The 22,971-nt window shown below is 38.5% G+C and overlaps 1 protein-coding gene across 1 annotated transcript in view; it reads left to right on the top strand.

Annotated features, from left to right (window-relative positions):
* The window catches only part of LOC124805408 (ras-specific guanine nucleotide-releasing factor 1-like), an 871,442-nt gene that overhangs the window by 574,145 nt on the left and 274,326 nt on the right, over positions 1-22,971 (top strand). The window contains 1 exon segment of the mRNA XM_047265969.1: positions 878-1,148. Coding sequence (XP_047121925.1) covers positions 878-1,148 — 271 coding nt within the window.

The following is a 22,971-nucleotide window of genomic DNA, read 5'->3' as shown; positions in this document are numbered from 1 at the left end:
GCACATTCCAAAATTAAACAGTGGTGTCCTTTAACATAGTTTATCTGTCATCCTATCATCATAATTTTATTCATTTTTAGGAAATAAATACCAAAATTGCAGTATTGATGGTATTCTCAATTATTGTAAAATAACTGCACTCAGTGGTTAGTTTTGCTTAACAATTATAACAACAATGGAAATCTCTGGCTGGAATAATACATAAAACAAAGGAAAGTCAACCACTTGCCTATAGTTCATTGATGTTCAGTACATAGAAACACACAACATAGAACAGTCTTTGCCCTATCTTTCAACCTCCAGCTCTTTCTCTTGTACAAGTACACACATTCACACACAGCTACACAGACTCCTAAATGTACACACAGATTCCTTTGTCCGTCTATGTGGTTTAAGTGTGAATGTGTGTGCGTCTACTGTGGAAAGAGCAAGAGGTTGAAAGATACTGGAAACAGTGTTTTCTGTTGTGTATTTTATATGCCATGTATCAGTCAACTATAGGTGAGTGGTTGTATTTTCTTTATTTTACGTGTTTCTACTTAATAGTTGCATTTCAGGATCAAGAAAATAACAGGAGAAATAATTATTCTACAGAACATACAGTGCTTGCTTATGTGAACATGGAATGTATTTTACTGAGGTGAACTTGGGATTTATCTTCTTCACATTGGACCACATTGTTATGAAAGTATTATGCAGCTTATAGTAACACAGTTTTTAACTATTTCTGTTTCACAGCAGTTTTTTTAAAATGCATGAAACAATGTAGAAAGGAATTGTACTTTTATCACTGTTCTTTAGATCTGTACACTCCCATTCTTCTTGCTGAACATAGGTTTCAATTAAATGTACTTAGAAGTATAGCATCTTTTGCTAGGAGCAGTACTTCAACAGCAGCAGCTGCATTTGCCATTGCAACTTCAGCTTCAAGTAACCCCAGGGATCATGCCTCACCACCATCAGTAATCAAAGGCAGTGATGGAGGACCTGGCAGTATAAGAGGCCGCTGTAGTGTGGGTGATGCCAGTCTAAGGTCAGCCTCTGGCAGCTGCCGTGAACGTAATCGCAGGAAAGAGTCGGTCATGTCGACTGCTGCCACCATGCGTGTGCTTAATGTGCTTAGGCACTGGGTATCAAAGCATGCACAGGTCAGTAGATAATATCTTGTGACTATTTAATTTTTGTTTTGTGCTTGTAGAATGATCACATGTGTACAAAGCAATATTATTTAAGTAATTTTTTAATTGAAAATTAGTGTTACCATGGCAGTTGCTAATAATTGTGTTATATGTTAGTAAATAATTTGACACTGTAATCCTTTAACTTTTGAATTTAATGAAACGTGGCAAGAGACTAATGTGTCTTCATATGAAGTGTTACTTTTTAGTATTATACGATTAATTACTGCCTTCCATGTCCAAATCTATATGCAATCTGTAAATTTTATAACCACTTTGATAATTTTAATCAACATAGGCAGTGTTCCTATTCATGTGCACCAGTTTTTCTGAAGATTAATGTGGAGCCGGCCACGGTGGCCGTGCGGTTCTAGGCGCTTCAGTCCAGAACCGCGAGACTGCTACGGTCGCAGGTTCGAATCCTGCTTCGGGCATGGATATGTGTGATGTCCTTAGGTTAGTTAGGTTTAACTAGTTCTAAGTTCTAGGGGACTGATGACCTAAGATGTTAAGTCCCATTGTGCCCAGAGCCATTTGAACCATTTGGTTAATGTGGAAGGAAACTAAGAATAAATGTCTACTGAATATATTTCTTATATAACAAAAAAAAATATTTTACACAGCATATTAATGCATGAATGTTTTTTTAACATTGAACTGTGTGCTCATGCTGTGACTCATTTCATTATTAATGGTCAACTCAGTGGCAGTGGACCAGCAGTTCTGTACACACTTTTTCTGGGAAAAACAGTGGAGATCCTATACAGCATCATGGAAAATGATGTTAAGATATTTTTTAAGCAGGGACATATTGAAGATTATGTGAATTCAAATGGATGCTGTTTTGAACATATTGAATCCAACTATTACTAACTGAACATGTTTCGTAAGTTGTCAAATTTGTGGCCTTAGTGTCAGCTCTTTCATATCAAACCCTTTACACATAGTTTTCCAGCAGAGTGCAAGACTGCACTGTTGTAAACTGCTCATCCACTGTCACAGAGCCAGTAGATTTTGATGGAACATGTCACAATTTAAGAAAACAGTTAAGAGTAAAAAGAAGACAAACATGTGCCAGTAAACGATGGCTGCTTGTTGCTTAATAATGTGTAATTAGTTTTCTGTCAGTCATGATACGTAGTTCATATTTCTTCTTTTGATATTTCTCAGCCAGAGACTAAGGTTGTGTGTGTGTGTGTGTGTGTGTGTGTGTGTTTGTTTTGTCCAATCCTGATGAAGACCTGTTTGGCCAAAAGCTTTGTTTCACTGTCTTTTTGTTGTGCTTGTCTGTGACTCAGACGCATCTCTACTATACAGTGAGTTGCAACTGTCCTTTTCATAATATTGTCTCTTTTGACATTTACATTATATGGGTCTCACTCATCCAAGTGGCTCACTTATGGTATCTGTGTTCATAAAGAATATAAAGAAGAGGTTTGGCACTTGATGTGGTTTAACATTATTTTGTGCTTCAATATTAAACTTACCTTTATTCTTTTTCATGCACATTTTCCAGCTTACCTATTTTCATGCTAAACACTGTTCTTTTCAGATATTCCTCGGCATTTCATCCCCACATTATTGTCTCCGATTGCATTTCTCTTCTCGGTGTTTGCACCTGCATTCATTCACGCATAATGCTTAGTAAATCTTTTCATAAAAGAGAGGCTTCACAGTTGTAGAATGTGACATGTTACATATTAACAGGCAGAAGTCACCACTGCAGGAAATGTCTGAAGTTTTTGTCCAAATTAAACTGTAGGTCCCCCTACAATTAGCTGTAAGTCAAGTGTAAGGTCTGAGGAAGACAAGGTTTACCACCTCCAGTCACATCAAGATGGTAAAGCACTATGGTGTCAAAACAAAACTTCCAAATTAATGACAGCATTATTTTTACTTTTTTTATACATAAAACACTACTCAGAAATAAGATACTTGTCCTCCTCTTACACTACCCATCTCCTGTTTTTAAAAGCTGTTTCTTGCTAAGCACTTACATAACTTTAAACTGATTTCAGGTACCACATATCAGCCATCTGGACAGGGTGACACAGCTTAGCAGGCCACCTAAATATATGTAGAATGAATAAATATTTGAAGATGCAGTTTTCTCTAATTTCTAGTTGACAACGTGGTATTTTCTGACGTAACAAATAATTTTTAATCGTTATACCTGCTGAATTATGACATTAACTTTCCCTTTTATCTGCTTTATGGAGGTGTACACTTTTCCTGTGACACTGGAAAGAGCCTTCAAAGAGGACACTGTAGCCAAAACATGTGTGGAACATAATCAGCCACTCTCCTGCTGTCTGGAGAAGAGGTCACACAAATGTCTGTCCTCCTGTACAGAATGTAATCAGACATGTGACTCGGGTATGGTAGCTATATTTGAAGCCCATCAGTCTGTGCTCTGTGCTCATGAATCAGTTCAGACTTTTGCAATGTATAAGACAGTAGAAAAACTGGATATGATTCTCATTTATGGAAATATTGCCTAATTGTTACAGCAATGATGTGATTTATGCTAATAAGTTTTATATTATTTTATTTATCTATTTATAGTTAGTTTACATATAGGCCTGTCACATGCAGAGACTAAATCAGATTGTAACTTTTTATTTAATCAGCTTAGTTTCTAGCTGGCTGGCCTGTATGTGAACTATCTATAAATGAATAAATTAATAATGCTTTGTAGCATAAACTGCATAAAGCAGGCCATAACTTTTGTTAATCCATGGATACTGCAGGACATATTGAATTTATTTATTGAAAGTTGAAAATATAAAAATGGCAGCAAATAAAGCAGGTGAAAGAGAGTACAAACATCTAAAAGATGAGATTGACAGAGTGAAAAATGGCTAAAAAGGAATGGTTAGAGGACAAATGTAAAGATTTAGAAGCATATTTCACTAGGGGAAATACAAAGACTGCATATAGGAAAACTGAAGAGGCCTTTGGAGAGAAGAGGAGCAGCAGTATTACATCAAAAGCTCAGGTGGGAAGCCAGTACTAAGCAAAGATGGGAAAGCTGAAAGGTGGAAAGAATATATACAGGGTCTGTATAGGGGAAATGAACTTGAAGGCATTATTATGGAGAGGAAAGAGGACATAGATGAAAATGAGAGAGGGGATATGATCTGAAAGAAGAACTGAGAGAGAACTGAAATATTTATGTCAAAACAAGGCCACTGGATGACTGGAATACTCTCTTTGAAATTCTTAAGGTAGCAGTAGTAAATGCATGAAGCAAAAAAGATATTTACAACTTGTACAGAAACCAGAGTTAGGGGCATAAAAGGGAAGCAGTGGTTGAGAAGGGAATGTTACAGGATTGTAGCAAATCCCAGATGTTATTTAATCTGTACATTGAGCAAACAATGATGAAAACCAAAGAAAACTTTGGAGGAGGTGTTAAAATTCATGGAGAAGGAATAAAGACCCAACCATTTGCCGATGACATTGTAATTTTGTCAGAGACAGCAAAGGACTTGGAAGAGCAGTTGAACAGAATGGGCAGTGTCTTGAAAGGAGGAAATATGGACCATAAACAGTGTAGTCTAGCAGAGAATATAGGATTTTGAAATAAAAGTATGAGGTTTCAGTAGTTATTCAGAGATGAAAAATCTCACACAGGATAGAACAGCATGGAGAACTTCATAAAGTCAGTCTTCAGACTAAAGACCACAGCAACAAAAACAACTTTTTACTGAATATAAAACTATTACTCTATAATTTCTTTTAGCAATTATTAGAAAGAGATAACAATTTTCAGCTAATTCATTAATTACCAAGATAATGCTAGTTAGTAACTAAATTTATTAACACACTAACTATGTGAATATTTCATCCATAGAGGAAGACATTATGAATGCCACTAGTGTTGATAAATAAAAACAAACAGTCCACTGCATCAGTAACTTGTTTATTTGGCCACTACACATTTCGATGGCTCACATCATCATCTACAGTTGGAGAATCGTTTATTTACATAGCTGGTGTTGGTGAAGAGTACAGACATCTTTTCTCACTAGCAAACCAGTGGGCAGTGTATGCTGTGTTTCATCTTTTGCTAATGATACAAATTGTTTATTTAGAAAGGTGATTTTGAGAACACCACAGAAAAGTGCCTTGATGTAACTGATAACCCGAGAAGACTTCATGATCAAAATTTGCCAAGAAAGACTGCATTCCTATGTGGCACCATTGAGGTTAAAAAACATGAATTTCTAACTGTGGATTGAACTTACAGGGGAGGTGGAATTGTAAAAAGTCTGCACACTGTTCCCTATTGTACATCCTCTCCACTGTACATTATGCTTACAGTGTCAGTTCAAAGATGTTCTACATGTTACAGATATGCTTCTTTACATTGCATACAAAGATAAAAGATTAAATGTTTACACAACTGAATATGTTTTTCTTTAAAAAAAATTGAGTGGGCTGCACCAGAATGTAGAAATGTACACAATTCAGTTATTATATTATTTTTTATTTTTATTTTTTTTTAAAATAGGAATGTGTTGCAGCAAATAAAAGATAAAAGGTTATGTATGTAAATAAAAGGAAGAGCAGATAACCATTACTGTTCTTGTTTTATCAAATGCTCCAGCACAATCATTTTTTTTTAATATGAGAAAATATATTTATGGACATACAGCTGTGTAATATAATAACTGAATTGTGCACATGTCCTTATTCTGGAGCAGCCCTTTCATTTTTTAAAGAAAAATGTATTTGTGTAGAAACCAACTAATCCCATATCTCTGTATCCTATGTAAGTAAGGAAATGTGCAACACATAGGATACTGTCAGGTGATGGTTGGAGAGATGACATCACAAGTAATCTACATAAACCAATTGTTGGTCACTGATGCATTGTATATTTGGATCATGATAACCCCTTCAGCATCAATTAAGGCCTGAAGATGGTGTGCTGAAGTGCCGAAACTAGTAGCTGCACAATAAATGACATCATAAGGACAGCTGTAGGTGTTTCATTTTCTTACAGTAATGAATGACCGAAGTCCCTCAGACCTCCAGGCACAAGGATGGACATACAAAAACTTTATACCACTGTCACTACTATATAACCACTGGCTCTGAAGTTCCTTCTGTAGGACAAAATGCCAAGTGTCAGTTTGTTGGTTTTATAGTCGTACACCAGTATGTTGCAGGCAACTGTCCCACACTCTGCAGAAGTAATTCCCCACACTCCCCAATGCTATCACCCTGCCACATGCTGATTGATGCATATCTATACTGCCATCTTCACTTATAGTTACTTCTTTATTTTGAACCAGTGTTATTCCTCTCTTGTATCTCAATATAAATATTCAGCTCACCCTCCTTATTCTAATGTGTACTGTTTCATACTATATTCCCCCTCTTTCTCATTGGGTGACATCCCTGAAGTGAACACATTGTTTAATAATATGGTCTGGTTTTGCAAATTGCCCACAGTCGCAGTTACCATTTAGTTGATGTTGTATTCTGCTCAGATATGTCATGTAAGATCCACATCCTGTAAGAAAATGAATCTACCTCTCAGTGATAGAATATACTTCATATGAACCTTTTCCACACACTGAGAAAGATCTCATAGACATGCCATCTTGTAGTTCCTGTGTAATGGTCCCCCTACAATTCTTGTGTTATGCATGAGGTGACTTCTAGCTTGGTATTTGCTTTTTGCCCTAGTATCTGTAAATATTCATAACTAGTATTGTGCTTCCTTCTTTCTGATTACTAGGGCTAGGGGACATACTCCTAATTTTATGAGAAGAGCTTCCATAGAAGTACAGGTATGCACCTGTAACTCTTAGTAATATGCTTCTCTGCACTATTGTGCATTTCCCTAATCTTTGCACTCACACTATGGAAGCTTCATGATATACTCTAATGGTATCTATGGGCAGATGAAACTTATCTTGGCTAATTCTTCATAACTTTTCATCAAAATTAGAACTCTCTGTCACAATATTTCAATGTGTTTACTAAAATTTTGTTTCTCATAAATGTGCAGTCCCAAGTACCCTGCTACCTCCCATCTCTTGATCAGACTGTTATTATTCATATAGTTGGGTTGTTTGTCGATGACAGTTTCACTTTAAGCACCATGTATATTATTTTACTTTTGCTACTTTGAGTTTATTTTTTGAACACTGTGCGTGAAATGCTGCCACTACACCTCAACCATTTTCTTTTAGCTCTACCCTAGTATTTCCTGTTTTTCTGTTACTTTCCTCAGGCAGACCAGTTTGGCTTTCTTTGCTCTGCGATAATCCTGAAGACTCAGAGACTTCTCAGACATCCTATTTGCCTCAGTGTAGAGAAAAAGCCAGGCCACTGTATGTCATTATATCAAGCATGTATTTTTGCTATGATATGTTTATCACCTTTAGTGCCTAGTCCATAGCATTTTCAATGGTCTTCATTTTTCTAAATCCCAACTGAGATTCATTCACATCACCTAAGTTTCTATGTTCTTTGAACCTACAGCATTGAAGTATGTCTTGTATTTTCCTGAATGTACTTGGTAAATGTACTAGTCTCTAAGACTTTGTTTTCTTGGATCTCCTCTTCTCTTCTTTTGAAAATATAAACCCCTGCTCCTCCTTTCAAAGTATCTTACCTTGCACCAGACATTCATTTACTTCTACATCTACATGGCTACAATGCAGTTCACCTTTACCTGCCTCGAAGGGGATTCCTTGAACCTCTTTCAGACTATTTCTCTACCATTCCATTATTGAATAGCAAAAAAGACAGTGTTTCATTATGAAACTATTAAGAGGATTTCATATTAAAGTCCACACTGTTTCAAGCTTCAGTAAAACATCCCTTATTTTGATTTTTTGTTCTTTTAAACTTAGCATGCTTCTTTTCATTGCTTCTGCAATAGTGTTTTGACCTGTTTTGGTTGTCATGGGATGCCAGTTCTCTCTCTCTTTGATTTAATCGGCATAAATCTCTCAATTTCTGCTGATACTATTTGTTTGAATCACAGTCACATCTGGTCTATGCTTAATAGCTGGAATGAGTAGAAACTGTCTCTTAGGAAGACACAAGCAAATTTTCATCTTCCTTTATAAATAGAATAGTTAAAGTAACTTGTGAATGGAAATGTATATTTTTGCAAGAACGAGTATAGATCCTGCAGTAATTGCACACTAAAAAATTACTAAAAATTGCTAAGAAAAATTATTAAAAATTCAAGGAACATGCACATAATGTCAGAGATCAGTAATATTGCAACAGACTTAAGGCTGTATGGAACATAGTGGAATGAGAGACAGAACAACCAGCCACAGATCAGAATAACATCACAACTGAACTGAATGGAAGGGCCATAAATGATGAGTCACAGGTAGCAAATGTATTTAATAATCATTTTGTAAATAAAGTAAGAAACCTAGGGACAAACAGTTCAAGAGAAAAATCACAGCAGTATGTTGAAAGAGTAGTTCCATAAAATTCAATCATACGAATATATCAACAACTTCTCCATCTGAAATTCCCAATAACTAAAACTCATCTGGTTTAGATGGTGTTTCCAAGAGAACTAAAGATTTATTCCCATATAATAAGCCCAGTCTTATATGTGAAATATGTAATTCATAACAAACTGGAGGTATTTTTCCAGAGAGACTGAAATATGCCATTGTTAGATGAAAAGAGAAATGTCAATAGCTACTGACCTGTTTCACTGCTGACATCATTTTCCAATTTTTTTGAGAAGGTGACATATTCTAGAATAGTATCTCACCTTAGCAATATAATATCCTCAGCAATTCACAGTTTGGGTTTCAGAAGTGTTTTTCTGGGGATGCCATTTACTGTTCACTCACCAGACTCTGTAAGCATTTAATAATAATTAGTGTTTTCTGCAATCTATCTAAGACATTTGACCATGTGCATCACAGTATTCTCCTAAGATAAACTGAAGTTTTATGGGACTGATGGTATAGCCAACCAATGGATAATATATATCTAACCAAAAGAATGCAGAAAGTTATACTTAGTAATTTAACCTAATAATTCTGACTGTGGAGAAATCCCATATAGGGTTCCCTAAAGGCTCAGTCTTATGTCCACTATTGCTCCTCATATATGCAAATGATCTTCCAGGTAATGTACAACATGCAGAACTAGTTCTTTTTACAGATGACACTAGTATTGTAATCAATCCAAGTATACATACAAAAACAGAAGAAATGGCAAATAAAGTTCTTAAAAGTATCATTGACTGGTTTTCTGCTAATGGTCTCATCCTCAGTTATAAAATGATGCAACATATTCAATTCTGTACATCTTGTGGTACTACACCAATGTGTAACATGTGGCAAAGAAATTATAAATAGGGTGGAAACTTCAAAATTCTTAAGTGTCCATATTGAAGAGAATTTAAATTGGAAGAAGCACATTTTGAAAGCCCTAACATGATTTAGTTCAGCCACATTTGCAGTTAGAATCTTTGCAAATCTTGGGGAGAGGCAAATTAGTAAGTTGACATATTTTGCATATTGTCTTCATTGTACAAAAAGTGCTGTAAAAATAATATGTTGTGCTCACCCATGATCATCTTGTAGGCATCTCCTTAAGGAGTTAGGCATTCTGACTTTTGATTCACAGTATATTTATTCCCTCATGGAGCTTGTTGTAAATAATTGACTACAGTTCAAAAGGAAAAGTGGTGTATATAATTACAATACCAGAGGGAAAAATGACATTCATTCCCCCACATTAAGATTGTCTTTAGCACAAAAAGCAGTGCACAGTGCTGCATCAACAATGTTTGGTTGCTTACCCAGCAATATACACTCCTGGAAATTGAAATAAGAACACCGTGAATTCATTGTCCCAGGAAGGGGAAACTTTATTGACACATTCCTGGGGTCAGATACATCACATGATCACACTGACAGAACCACAGGCACATAGACACAGGCAACAGAGCATGCACAATGTCGGCACTAGTACAGTGTATATCCACCTTTCGCAGCAATGCAGGCTGCTATTCTCCCATGGAGACGATCGTAGAGATGCTGGATGTAGTCCTGTGGAACGGCTTGCCATGCCATTTCCACCTGGCGCCTCAGTTGGACCAGTGTTCATGCTGGACGTGCAGACCGCGTGAGACGATGCTTCATCCAGTCCCAAACATGCTCAATGGGGGACAGATCCGGAGATCTTGCTGGCCAGGTTAGTTGACTTACACCTTCTAGAGCACGTTGGGTGGCACGGGATACATGCGGACGTGCATTGTCCTGTTGGAACAGCAAGTTCCCTTGCCGGTCTAGGAATGGTAGAACGATGGGTTCGATGACGGTTTGGATGTACCGTGCACTATTCAGTGTCCCCTCGACGATCACCAGTGGTGTACGGCCAGTGTAGGAGATCGCTCCCCACACCATGATGCCGGGTGTTGGCCCTGTGTGCCTCGGTCGTATGCAGTCCTGATTGTGGTGCTCACCTGCACGGCGCCAAACACGCATACGACCATCATTGGCACCAAGGCAGAAGCGACTCTCATCGCTGAAGACGACACGTCTCCATTCGTCCCTCCATTCACGCCTGTCGCGACACCACTGGAGGCGGGCTGCACGATGTTGGGGCGTGAGCGGAAGACGGCCTAACGGTGTGCGGGACCGTAGCCCAGCGTCATGGAGACGGTTGCGAATGGTCCTCGCCGATACCCCAGGAGCAACAGTGTCCCTAATTTGCTGGGAAGTGGCGGTGCGGTCCCCTACGGCACTGCGTAGGATCCTACGGTCTTGGCGTGCATCCGTGCGTCGCTGCGGTCCGGTCCCAGGTCGACGGGCACGTGCACCTTCCGCCGACCACTGGCGACAACATCGATGTACTGTGGAGACCTCACGCCCCACGTGTTGAGCAATTCGGCGGTACGTCCACCCGGCCTCCCGCATGCCCACTATATGCCCTCGCTAAAAGTCCGTCAACTGCACATACGGTTCACATCCACGCTGTCGCGGCATGCTACCAGTGTTAAAGACTGCGATGGAGCTCTGTATGCCATGGCAAACTGGCTGACACTGACGGCGGCGGTGCACAAATGCTGCGCAGCTAGCGCCATTCGACGGCCAACACCGCGGTTCCTGGTGTGTCCGCTGTGCCGTGCGTGTGATCATTGCTTGTACAGCCCTCTCGCAGTGTCCGGAGCAAGTATGGTGGGTCTGACACACCGGTGTCAATGTGTTCTTTTTTCCATTTCCAGGAGTGTAAAATGTCTGACAGGCAAAGTGGAAGTTGAAAACAAACTTAGAAAGTTTCTCCTTTACAACTCCTTCTATTCTGTAGAAGAATTCCTATTATTGTAGTGTGTAAAAGGTGGTGGGTATGGAACAATAAGGTTGTTCACCTCTTGTAATATCTCAGCATTTTTGGAATCCAAACCTAGCACCATCAGTTTTGCTATTTTATTATTACAACTCACGCTTCTTCTTCTGCAGAAAGAATTAGCAAACTGTTGTTTCTATAGGGAGCTTCAATTTCTGTCTTGAATTGGCCCTTCTGCTCTGTATCTTCAAGATTGTAGTGATCGGATGGTGTGTCTTCATTAGTAGTTTGACTGTAGCTTAAATCACAGGTACCTCATGTAGATGCACCTTTGTGAGCACTATCAAATGCTATGTGGCCATGCATCAAATCCAGCTGTTTTTACTGATCATCAGCATTGTATATTTCCTCACTTCTGTTGAATACTTTGTTAAGCAAGCTGTACAGTTGAATTGTGTCAGTTGGCCTGTTATTTCCTTTCAACAGACTTTGTTCCACCATTTCTGGAACAAGAAATGTAACTTCATATTCTTCCAGATGTGAGTTTCTTACCATTTAGTGTACTACCACAATCAATAATTGAATTTACTCTAGTTTTGCAAGTCTCAGAGGGTCCTCATAGAATTTGTTACCCCATGATGCAAAATTATCTATTGATAATATGCTGTCACAGACTGCACACAAGCTACATTAAGAAATAACAGGAATTCATGCGTTTTTGAAATAATAATGTTTATCTGCCTAAATTAATGTTATCATCATTAAAAGCCAGTGATTTTCCCAATCCCAAAAAACTTCTGGACATCAATCTTTGGTAAATATTAGCTCTTTCAGCGATGCATATGTAATCTCATTTGTGCTTGTAAAATGACATCCCATAAGGTTTAATTTAATTTATGGAAACAAAAAATGACATGTTTCATTACTTCTATGCTGTTTTTTAAATAATCTGACAATTTGTGAGCAACTTACATTCACTGCTTTTTTTTCCCTTCAAAACTAAACAATTTTGGTCCTTTGTATTTGGTACCCAAACATGAGTTTAAGGGTTAAAATGTGATTAAACAAATCCATAGTCAAACCAATAACAAGTTACAGGAATAAGTGTTTGGAAGTCACAGAAAGAAATAAAAAGAGACGTATAACTTTAGGAATTGACCACTTGAGAGAGCATGTAGAATTTCCTCAGGTGACTGCATAAGAAATGAAGAAATATGAGAAAGTATGCTTACCCATTATAGTATTACAGACAAAATCAAAGAAAGACAGCTAGTATGGTTAGAGCATGTCAAGGGAATGGAAGAAGACAGATGGGCAAAGAGACCACTGTCATGTCAAGTTCTCGGGAGGAAAAGAAGAGGAAGACTACAGAAAGTGTTGCCAAAGGTTGTCTAAGAAGCGATGGAGAGAAAAGGAATAGAAGAGGATGAGGACAGATGACAAGATCAAGACATTTGGCAACAGAGATGTAGACTGCACTGACAGCTGTAGGACCGCACAAGAAGAAGAAGAAGAAACAAATTTTGCTGTTACACACTTCATACTCAAAATATCTAAAAAAGGTTTTAGCCATAAGCTAACTGACATGCCAACCTCTTCAGTGGCATCTCTGATTGTTATTTGGTGATCATTCACAATAATTTCTTTCATTTTTCTGTGGTTTCATTGGCTGAAGAAATGCTGTGATGTCCAGGGCATTTGTTGTCTTCAATATCTTCACAGCCCTCTTTGAACTACTTATACTCATAAGTCCTTGTCTGATAACAGACCACTAAAAGCCATATTTACAACAATATGTGCTGCTCACTGCTTAGGGGAGACATTTAGTAACAGACAGGCACAATGAAAAGGACTGCTAACATATTAAGCTTTAATACAAAGTACATCTTCAGAAATAGAGAACACACATTCACACAAATATGGGCACTGTCATACTATGAGCAGACCACTTTTCCTGTGTTGCAGAAATAGTCAATATCTTTGTTATCCTGGGATTTGTGGCATGTGTGTAATCCTAAGTAGTCAGTCCTGGCCGTATACCTGAAACCTAAAAATATCATTTTGCTTCCTATTGGTTCCATCTGTGTTTTGTAGTTAACCTCCAACATTTGATGCATGATTTTTCTTCTTTTTGTTTCAGCATTGAAACATAATTTGATGCTGTTCATGAAATCATTTTGTTTATTCCCTTGATGTTTTGCTCTAAAGTGCTTCAGTTTGTTCAATCACCTGATGGGGTATTGTATTGTATTACCAACAGCTTATGTTTTCTTCATGGCTTGCATTTTAACACTTGATTTAGCTTTTTGATTTCTAGAATCTTTTTTTATCAGCTTCCAATTCTTTTTGTACAATTAAAACATTGTTTACTGTTCATTGGTTTATTGATTTTAATTTTTTTCTATTTTGGGTTTGATTAGTTCTATAAATTTGATCTTAGTGTTTTTAACTCGTTATTTCTACATTGGGAGATAGATAGATAGATAGAGAGAGAGAGAGAGAGAGAGAGAGAGAGAGAGAGAGAGAGAGAGAGATTGCCATAGAAGATTTTCTCTTCTGTAGGATGAAGCTCATTCCTGTATCTCTTACATAGTCACATACCATAGCCATTTCCACAGCCATTTGCCTAGTGCTGAATTGAGGAAACCTAATGGACATGACCATTTACAGAAGGTGTGGCCACCACAGATAAAAATCCTCCATGGTCAACAGTTAAACCAAGATGTCAGGAAATTTCATAGATGTCACACAACCGACCTGACGGGCACTAGTTGACTCAGATGATTCTTTTTCTGCAATGTTGAATATGTATCGTTGCCGGATAAAGAAGACTATATTCCACGAACAAAAGAGATTGTGCTGAAGATAGCAAATGAGAAACACATCCAACAAACAGAAACATGTATTCAAGGATAACTATCTGTGACAGAACACATTCCTTCAAATATATCATTTTAACATAATATAGCCACAATGTTGTATTCCCAGATGGCACTTCTTACTGGAATCACCCACAAGCATGGGCTGTGGATAATCAGAGTTCTGTATTCACTAAGCTGTACATAATAAAGATCACTCTGGGAAGTAGTTTACCTGTAAAAGACAGGTACTCCACTGCCACCACCGAGATGAGATCCAGTTGTAAATCTATAGCCTCAGGTAATTTGTGAAGCTTTTGTTGATTGCAAAAATCTACTCAGGCTCACAGAAGAAATCTAGATATCAGTGATGATAATGAGCATTGCAGCTGGTCAAGGAGACCTTTGGATCACTAATTGTCCCAAGTAGCCACAACTCCTCCCTAAAGCAATGTGTGTAGGAACAGTCGAACAAGTCCAAGATGGGCATCTCAGTGCTGTTGATGAGTAATCATGCTTCACTACTGTTACAGACATTGCAGTGGGGAAAGCTGCTATTGAACTACCAATAGGACCTGGTCTGACCTAGAAACAATGTCAGCAAGTATTAATTATTCTGCACCAATTTTTTGATGCTTTCGAATCTGCATTGCAGAAAAGACAGATAAAATGAACCACAGTGAAATGCTGTTTCTACATTGTGACCATCCACCAATTAGTCAGTATACCTATAAGGTATGGAACAACTGGTAGAAGCCAACCTCGGGAAAGATTAGTTTGGATTCCTTAGAAATATTGGAACATGTGAGGCAATACTGACCTTACGACTTATCTTAGAAGAAAGATTAAGGAAAGGCAAACCTACATTTCTAGCATTTGTAGACTTAGAGAAAGCTTTTGACAATGTTGACTGGAATACTCTCTTTCAAATTCTGAAGGTGGCAGGGGTAAACCACAGGGAGCGAAAGGCTATTTACAATTTGTACAGAAACCAGATAGCAGTTATAAGAGTCGAGGGACACGAAAGGGAAGCAGTGATTTTGGGAAGTCAGTGAGACAGGGTTGTAGCCTCTCCCCGATGTTATTCAATCTGTATATTGAGCAAGCAGTAAAGGAAACAAAAGAAACATTGGGAGTAGGTATTAAAATCCACGGAGAAGAAATTTAAACTTTAAGGTTCGCCAATGACATTGTAATTCTGTCAGAGACAGCAATGGACTTGGAAGAGCAGTTGAACGGAATGGACAGTGTCTTGAAAGGAGGATATAAGATGAGTATCAACAAAATCAAAACAATAGAATGTGGTCGAGTTATCTCAAGTGATGCTGAGGGAATTAGATTAGGAAATGAGACACTTAAAGTAGTAAAGGAGTTTTGCTATTTGGGGAGCAAAATAACTGATGATGGTTGAAATGGAGAGGATATAAAATGTAGGCTGGCAATGGCAAGGAAAGCGTTTCTGAAGAAGAGAAATTTGTTAATTTCTAGTGTAGATTTAAGTGTCAGGTAGTCGTTTCTGAAGGTATTTGTATGGAGTATAGCCACGTATGGAAGTGAAACATGGACAATAAATAGTTTAGACAGAAAAAGAATAGAAGCTTTTGAAATGTGGTGCTACAGAATAATGCTGAAGATTAGATGGGTAGATCACGTAACTAATGAGGAGGTATTGAATAGGATTGGGGAGAAGAGAAGTTTGTGGCCAACTTGACTAGAAGAAGGGATCGGTTGGTAGGACATGTTCTGAGGCACCAAGGAATCACCAATTTAGTATTGGAGGGCAGTGTGGAGGGTAAAAATCGTAGAGGGAGACTAAGAGATGAATACACCAAGCAGATTCAGAAGGATTTAGGTTGCAGTAGGTACTGGGACATGAAGAAGCTTGCACAGGATAGAGTAGCATGGAGTGCTGCATCAAACCAGTCTCAGGACTGAGGACCACAACAACAACAACAGCATCATGTTTCTGGGAAGCTGTCCAAGCTACTGGGAAGGAATGAGAGTAGTAATATTCAAATTCACAATTTTCACAAGTTGCAGTTAGCAATATTTGCATGTTCATCATGCCTAGGGACTTTGAAAATTGTACGTTGACGGATGTGTAGTAAGTAATATGGCAGAGTTCATTCCCATGTAGAGTAAATCATCTGCATGGTCATCAATAAGTGGAAAGAAATGTTTGTTAGCAACTGAAGAAACATTTTGATGGGTAATAAGTCAGCACTGAGTCTATGTTGTAATCCCATCTGAATGATAGTATATAAAGTGTTGGGATTTAACTGAGTTGCTTGCATATTGTGTAACAGGATCTGTAATGTCTTGGTTACTTCCAGGGTGGCAATTAGTTTTGACAGCTCTTTGTACTCAGTGACTGTCTGACATTGGATCACGCTCTTAAGTTTTTCATATTGTTGTTTGAACTAAGTGGGTACACTGCAGATCTGTCTGGTAGTGGCCAGGAGGTTATATTCAGTATGTTGTGAAGGGGACTCATGATTTTCAGCAGCAAAAAACATAAACTGATGGAGGGCTTTATTCCAATGATAATCATTACTCTGATTGAGGGTTCTGAATATTGTTTTGAATATGGCTCTGTCTGCACTGAACCAGGGCTGCTTGACACAATGGCGTGGCATGGTGTCTGAAATACTCTGCAATCATTTTTGGTAGGTGGCAAGCAGTTGTTCATGTCCCAAAGGGTATGAAGCATTCTGCTTTTACCCTATCTCCTTAATAGAAGTTCACATGCTCTCAAGCAACTGGCAACTTCCTAATGTTTCAAACACTATGCAAAAGGACAGTGAGTGATCCTGAAATGGTGGTGTACTGTACATCCACAACACTAACAAACAGAGCAAATATGATATAACACCTCATCATTACTACTGCCAGTGCTTGATGAAAGTACAACAGCTTGGAATGTCCTGACAAGTATCAGTTTGCAATGTGACAGTCGTGCCACCCAGTTATCATGTGTCCTATTGCCTAGATTACACTCAACACAATGTGATGCAATGAAAGAATTCCTACCACAGTCCCACATTCAATAAATGTTAAACTGACCTAAATGAATGTTCCTCACAAGATAGCTGGCAGTTGACGGAAAGTTTGAAGTTACCTGTGCACTTTCATGTAAATGCTAAAAATGTCAGTGTTCACAGTATCCTGATGTAGTATGTGAAGGATCTGAATAGTGACTGAATTTTCGTGAATAGAACTACATTTGTGCAGTAGTGGTGGAAAACTGAGTCAGCTCAAGAAAAGGATAGAGAAGGCAGGGGGCACTGTGTCATTTCGAATGCTTGCAAATTTCATGACTCAGCACTTTTGTGGAGGCAGGGTAACATGACACCTGAAATCATTTTTCTTATAACCGAAATGATTGGTCAGCAAAAATGACAGGCAATTGGTGGGCTCTGATAGCCCCAAATCCTAGCACAAATTGCCAAGCTTGTAATGGTGTTTGAAATGGTGGCATAACTTCATTCAGTCACAGGATTTAATAATGGTACTGTCAGACTCATAGATAATGATGAGAAGTAGTGGAGCCTACAGCAACAACAACAACAACAACAACAACAACAAAGATTGTTAGAAGAATCCTTGTAGACAGTCTTCAAAGTACCTGATGAACCCTGCATGGAAGAAGGTAACCAGCAATGTAAATGCATGTGCAAGTGTAACTGGAAGTGTAAGGTGTATTAAGTTGTGCAAAAACAGATGTCGGAAAGGCCAGGTTGGGAATGTCATAAATATGTAGAGTTTAGGACCTTGCTTTCTGGTAAAGTTGGTTTAGCTGGTAAAGCTTTGTGTAAATTACATTGTGTACATGTTGAGCAACAATCATTATATGATGTGATTCTGCACATTCTCTAAAAATGGGACATGAACATGCAAACATATCTTTTTCATTGGTAGGGACTTCGCTGTGCCCATTTCAAAGTTTCTTTTCAAAGAATACATTAATGCCAACTCCGAAACATGTAAGTCAAAGTATACAGCTATGACTGTAAATCTCAGAAGTTGTGGCACATAGTCTGATTTTGAAGTGTAAGACAAAGCTGGGATGTGGAGGCATCAGTGGTGCGAGGGGCAATTGTGCTGGAAGTAATCTCACTGTCATGATGAGTCGAATTTAATAATTGTTTTGTAGTAGGGAGGTATGGTACAGCAGTCCATTGTAGAGCGATCTGATGAAAGTATAAATGTGTTTTCTAACACAGTGGTAGTATAGAGGGCACGGATAATGACAAACTCGACTGGCAGTCGAATGATGGAAAAATTTATTGAGTTAGTGGGAAAATAGAATGTTGGCATCAAGTCAGCTGGGAGGGTAATTGCAATCATCTTTTACAGCTTGTAGCATCCTAAGTCAGATGACCCAGAACAGCATGCAGAAAACAACAACGTGGTCAGTTCTGAGGACCCAGAAAGTGCAAGTATATAGTGTAGCTATAATGTAGTTCCTAAAGGGCATGCATAGAACCATAAAAGAAAATAAGAAGACATATTTAATTCCTTAAATGAGTCTAAGGCGATAGCGGTTTAAGTGGTTGTGGGACTACTATATTAAGACTGCATCTTAGATCTGTGGTTGTCTGAAAGGCAGCTACAGAGAAGTGTGCCATGCAGAAGAATGGTGAAACTGATTGCAGTTGGACAGTATTACCTATAAAATAACAGGAATAGTGAGATCCACTACAACAGACTCTTTCCATTCTAGTTTTTGACTCTGCATTGAAAGAAGTGTAATAACCTGCTAATCTACATATGTTGTGGTGTGTGTATAAGTGTCCTATAAGCAATTGTATAAACACGACCATTACAAAGTAGTACCAAGAGTACAATCACAAGAATTTTGGATCCTTAACAAACTCTTGCTTAGAGAATGACTGCTAAAAGCTAACTGATAGCATCACCAGTAATGGCGAGTACCTAGAAAAGGCAATCATAAGTTACATTTTAGCTTCAAATTGTTCACAGCTCTGAAAGAGATGATCAAGGTCAGTGTAAATAAAACAAGAAAGTGAATATGTGCATGAATCAAATGGAAAAGGGCAAATCCTTGCCAGACAGCATGATAATTCATCTTATGACACACAAAGAGATGGACAGACAGACTCATCTTGATTCCACTGTGTCAGTATGATGCTGTATTGTGAAATAATGTATATTAAAAGCGTAAATTCATAGTAAAATAGGCCATCAATAAAACGTGTGTGAGTACAGCAGAAGTGTAAAATATGGGTTTCGTAGAAACTATATGTATAGAACATTGTTTTATACTATTTTTCAGTAATCCATAGATTATCAAAAGACAGTCTGCATTTGTAATGGTGCCTGTGTGCAGTCATATGTATTACCTCATCCATTATACATGAATCAGTAATGTCATTACAATGTTATAACCTTGAAGAATTGTTAATTAATCAAGAGAGTTTGGTCAGATGTACAAAACAGGGTCTACCTTAGAAGTGACACCTCCACATATACAGGGTCTTGTCAACAGGAGACTGTCTGTCAAATGTAATTCAGTGTAGTATTTTTCTGTGTTTGTCATACTTTGCTGTATATACAAGTCATGATGGCTGGGGAAGAGTTAATAGTGTATCCTATTGCAAACCAAGTCATTCAACTACACTTCTGGGTGGTTGAGTGACCTTATGTTATGTCATAAGTCACACGAGTAACTTGTGAATACCCAATCAACTATTTCAGTGTGAAGCTACATCATCACATGGTGGCTGGGAGTTCCCATCTGGAGATGTTCGGCCACCGAGTTGCATGTTTCAGTTGAGATCACATTGGGTGACTTGTGTGCTGATGATGATGGGGACAACACAACAGCCAGTCCCCAAGCAGAGAAAATCTCCAACCCAGCAAGGAGTCAAACCTGGGCCTGTTGCATGGCAGTCAAAAGTTTGCTCTTTCCAAAAGTACGTCGTTCACACACAATAACATAATAGTTATAATTTTTTTTAAATCGGATGATTTTTTTTATATACGCTGTTTTTCATGGCAGTTATGTATTGCCAAGAGTGGGAGAGTATATTTGGTGTGGTTACATCAGGTATATCATTTCTTATTTGTATACTGGGAATAGTACTTCATGGGAATTGCGTCTCATCTAGATGTAGTTTCACTCCCTCTGATGTGAATCATTTAGTGATTGTTATTTAACATCTATTAAGGGAGCACATATAATACACACTACAGTGGTATGAATTATTCCTCTTGTGGAATTGTGGTACCAAAAAACATGTGCACTTTGACATGTGATGCCACACAATAGATGCAATTGTATGGTAACCATTCACATACACGGATGTGATAGAGAGGTTGTTCCCAATAGATCTGGCAGTACTTACCTTTAATAAAGAGGCTTTACATTGGAGTGACTATAATTCTAGTATTGAGATATTAAACCAGTCTGACAGATGCAGACACAGGATATATTGGGACAGACTGATTTACTCAGCTAAAGAACAGTGACAGCACCTAAGACATGGGGACAATGGCAGTGGAATATAGGTAATTTGTTGGAGATTGTTAATTTCATCTCCTAATGATAACTGGGAGGAGGAACATGTGCCATGAAAGGACACAGAGGACAGGAATCTTCTTGAGATACATTTGCAATGCCACTAATAGCTGCTCACAGCTAGATGGTGTTAATTGTTTGTGGCAAAATTATAATGCAGATAGCTAAGAAGTTTATGGATAGTTATGTAGTCATGTTAGTAGCTGCAATGGCTGAGGGTGTTTTCACTTGTGAGGTATAAACTAAGAGCCCTATGGCACAAGCTGCAAAGCCCCCAGAATCATTGGTGCACTATATTCACACGGATTTTGCTCCACTGCTACTCCAAGACAGAGCTGCAAGAAGATGGCCAGGGCTGCAGCTACAGTAGTTGCGATACCACACCTGTTGATAGCTCCTGCTCATTTTAGCAGTGCTTGGTCAGTCCTTGTTGTAGAGTGTTATGTGAATACGCCAGAAGAGAGTTGGTATCAGGAGCAGGAGAACGTGATGTTTGCATCAGGGAATCCTCTGAATCTTGCCGCAGAGTAAAAGTGTGCAATACCCTTTTGTGTTTTGTGTGGGTGTGGTCACTATGACATACTTGAGATAGCATATTGCCCAGTGTGGATTTGAGGCATGTGTGTCTCTGTTTGAAAGCAAGGTGACAGAAGGTAGGTGGATCATATTATGAAAATGAGTCAGAAGGAAATACTATGACCAGCTTGAGATGCCTGAGGTTGCTAATCACAGTGTGCTAGATGCACACCCCTGCAGGTCCAGCAAACTAACTGACCACCTTGCATCTGTGAATGATAGTTCAGAGATTAATGTCTGGAAAAGGGGAAAAGAACTGGTACTGTCAGAGTGGCATTGTTCTGGTCAGTCCCGGCTAGCCTCTCCTTGGCAGAAGAGGGAAAAACAGCAGGAGCATAAGAGTTAATGGCGAAGGGGTGTTCAAAAATTAACTGCAATGACATACAACTGAGGACATCCACTGGGGTCTCACTGGCCATACAAGTGGTCATGCATTGTGTCCTGTGACTAGCATAAGAAACTCTACTGCAGATACAAACATATATCTCTTCACAAGTCCATCAGCAAATAACCAAGTTACTAAGGGTCAGCATGATCCTCAGTGGTTGGTGACATTGTCATCAGATTTTCTAATAGTAAATCAGTCTGTCCCAATATATCCTGTGTCTGCATTTGTCAGACTGGTTTAATATCTCAATACTAGAATTATAGTCACTCCAATGTAAAGACTCTTTATTAAAGGTAAGTACTGCCAGATCTATTGGGAACAACCTCTCTATCACATCCGTGTATGTGAATGGTTACCATACAATTGCATCTATTGTGTGGCATCACATGTCAAAGTGCACATGTTTTTTGGTACCACAATTCCACAAGAGGAATAATTCATACCACTGTAGTGTGTATTATATGTGCTCCCTTAATAGATGTTAAATAACAATCACTAAATGATTCACATCAGAGGGAGTGAAACTACATCTAGGTGAGATGCAATCCCCATGTAGTACTATTCCCAGTATACAAATAAGAAATGATATACCTGATGTAACCACACTAAATATACTCTCCCACTCTTGACAATACATAACTGCCATGAAAAACATCGTATATCAAAACAAATCATCCGATTTAAAAAAATATATAACTATTATGTTATTGTGTGTGAACGATGTACTTTTGGAAAGAGCAAACTTTTGAGTTTTACATGCTTCCTGCTAGGTAGCAGCAGTATGTGACCACTTCAGTTCTAGTAAAAGTGGTGTCTGGACAACAGAAAGCATTTTGAATTCTATGTTTTTTGTAGTGCAGGTCAGTAATAACTGTTCAGCATGACATTCGTACTAGGTGTGGTATGGATCATCCTACAGCACAGAGCATTAGATCATGGCATGAACAATTCTGAGCAACAGGTTGTTTATGTAAAGGCAAATCACCGGGCTGTCCCCAAGTGTCTGACGCAGACGTCAAATGCATCCACCATAGATTCACAAGGAGTCTGCAGAAATCCTTCGAAATCCTTCTCCGTGCAACTCAACAGTTCAACATTCGCCCCCCCCCCCCCCCCCCCCCCCCTCCAATG

The sequence above is a fragment of the Schistocerca piceifrons genome, chromosome 7 (genome assembly GCF_021461385.2).
Source record: "Schistocerca piceifrons isolate TAMUIC-IGC-003096 chromosome 7, iqSchPice1.1, whole genome shotgun sequence".
In the NCBI taxonomy this organism is placed as follows: Eukaryota; Metazoa; Arthropoda; class Insecta; order Orthoptera; family Acrididae; genus Schistocerca; species Schistocerca piceifrons.
This window is presented reverse-complemented; position numbering and strand designations above follow the sequence as displayed.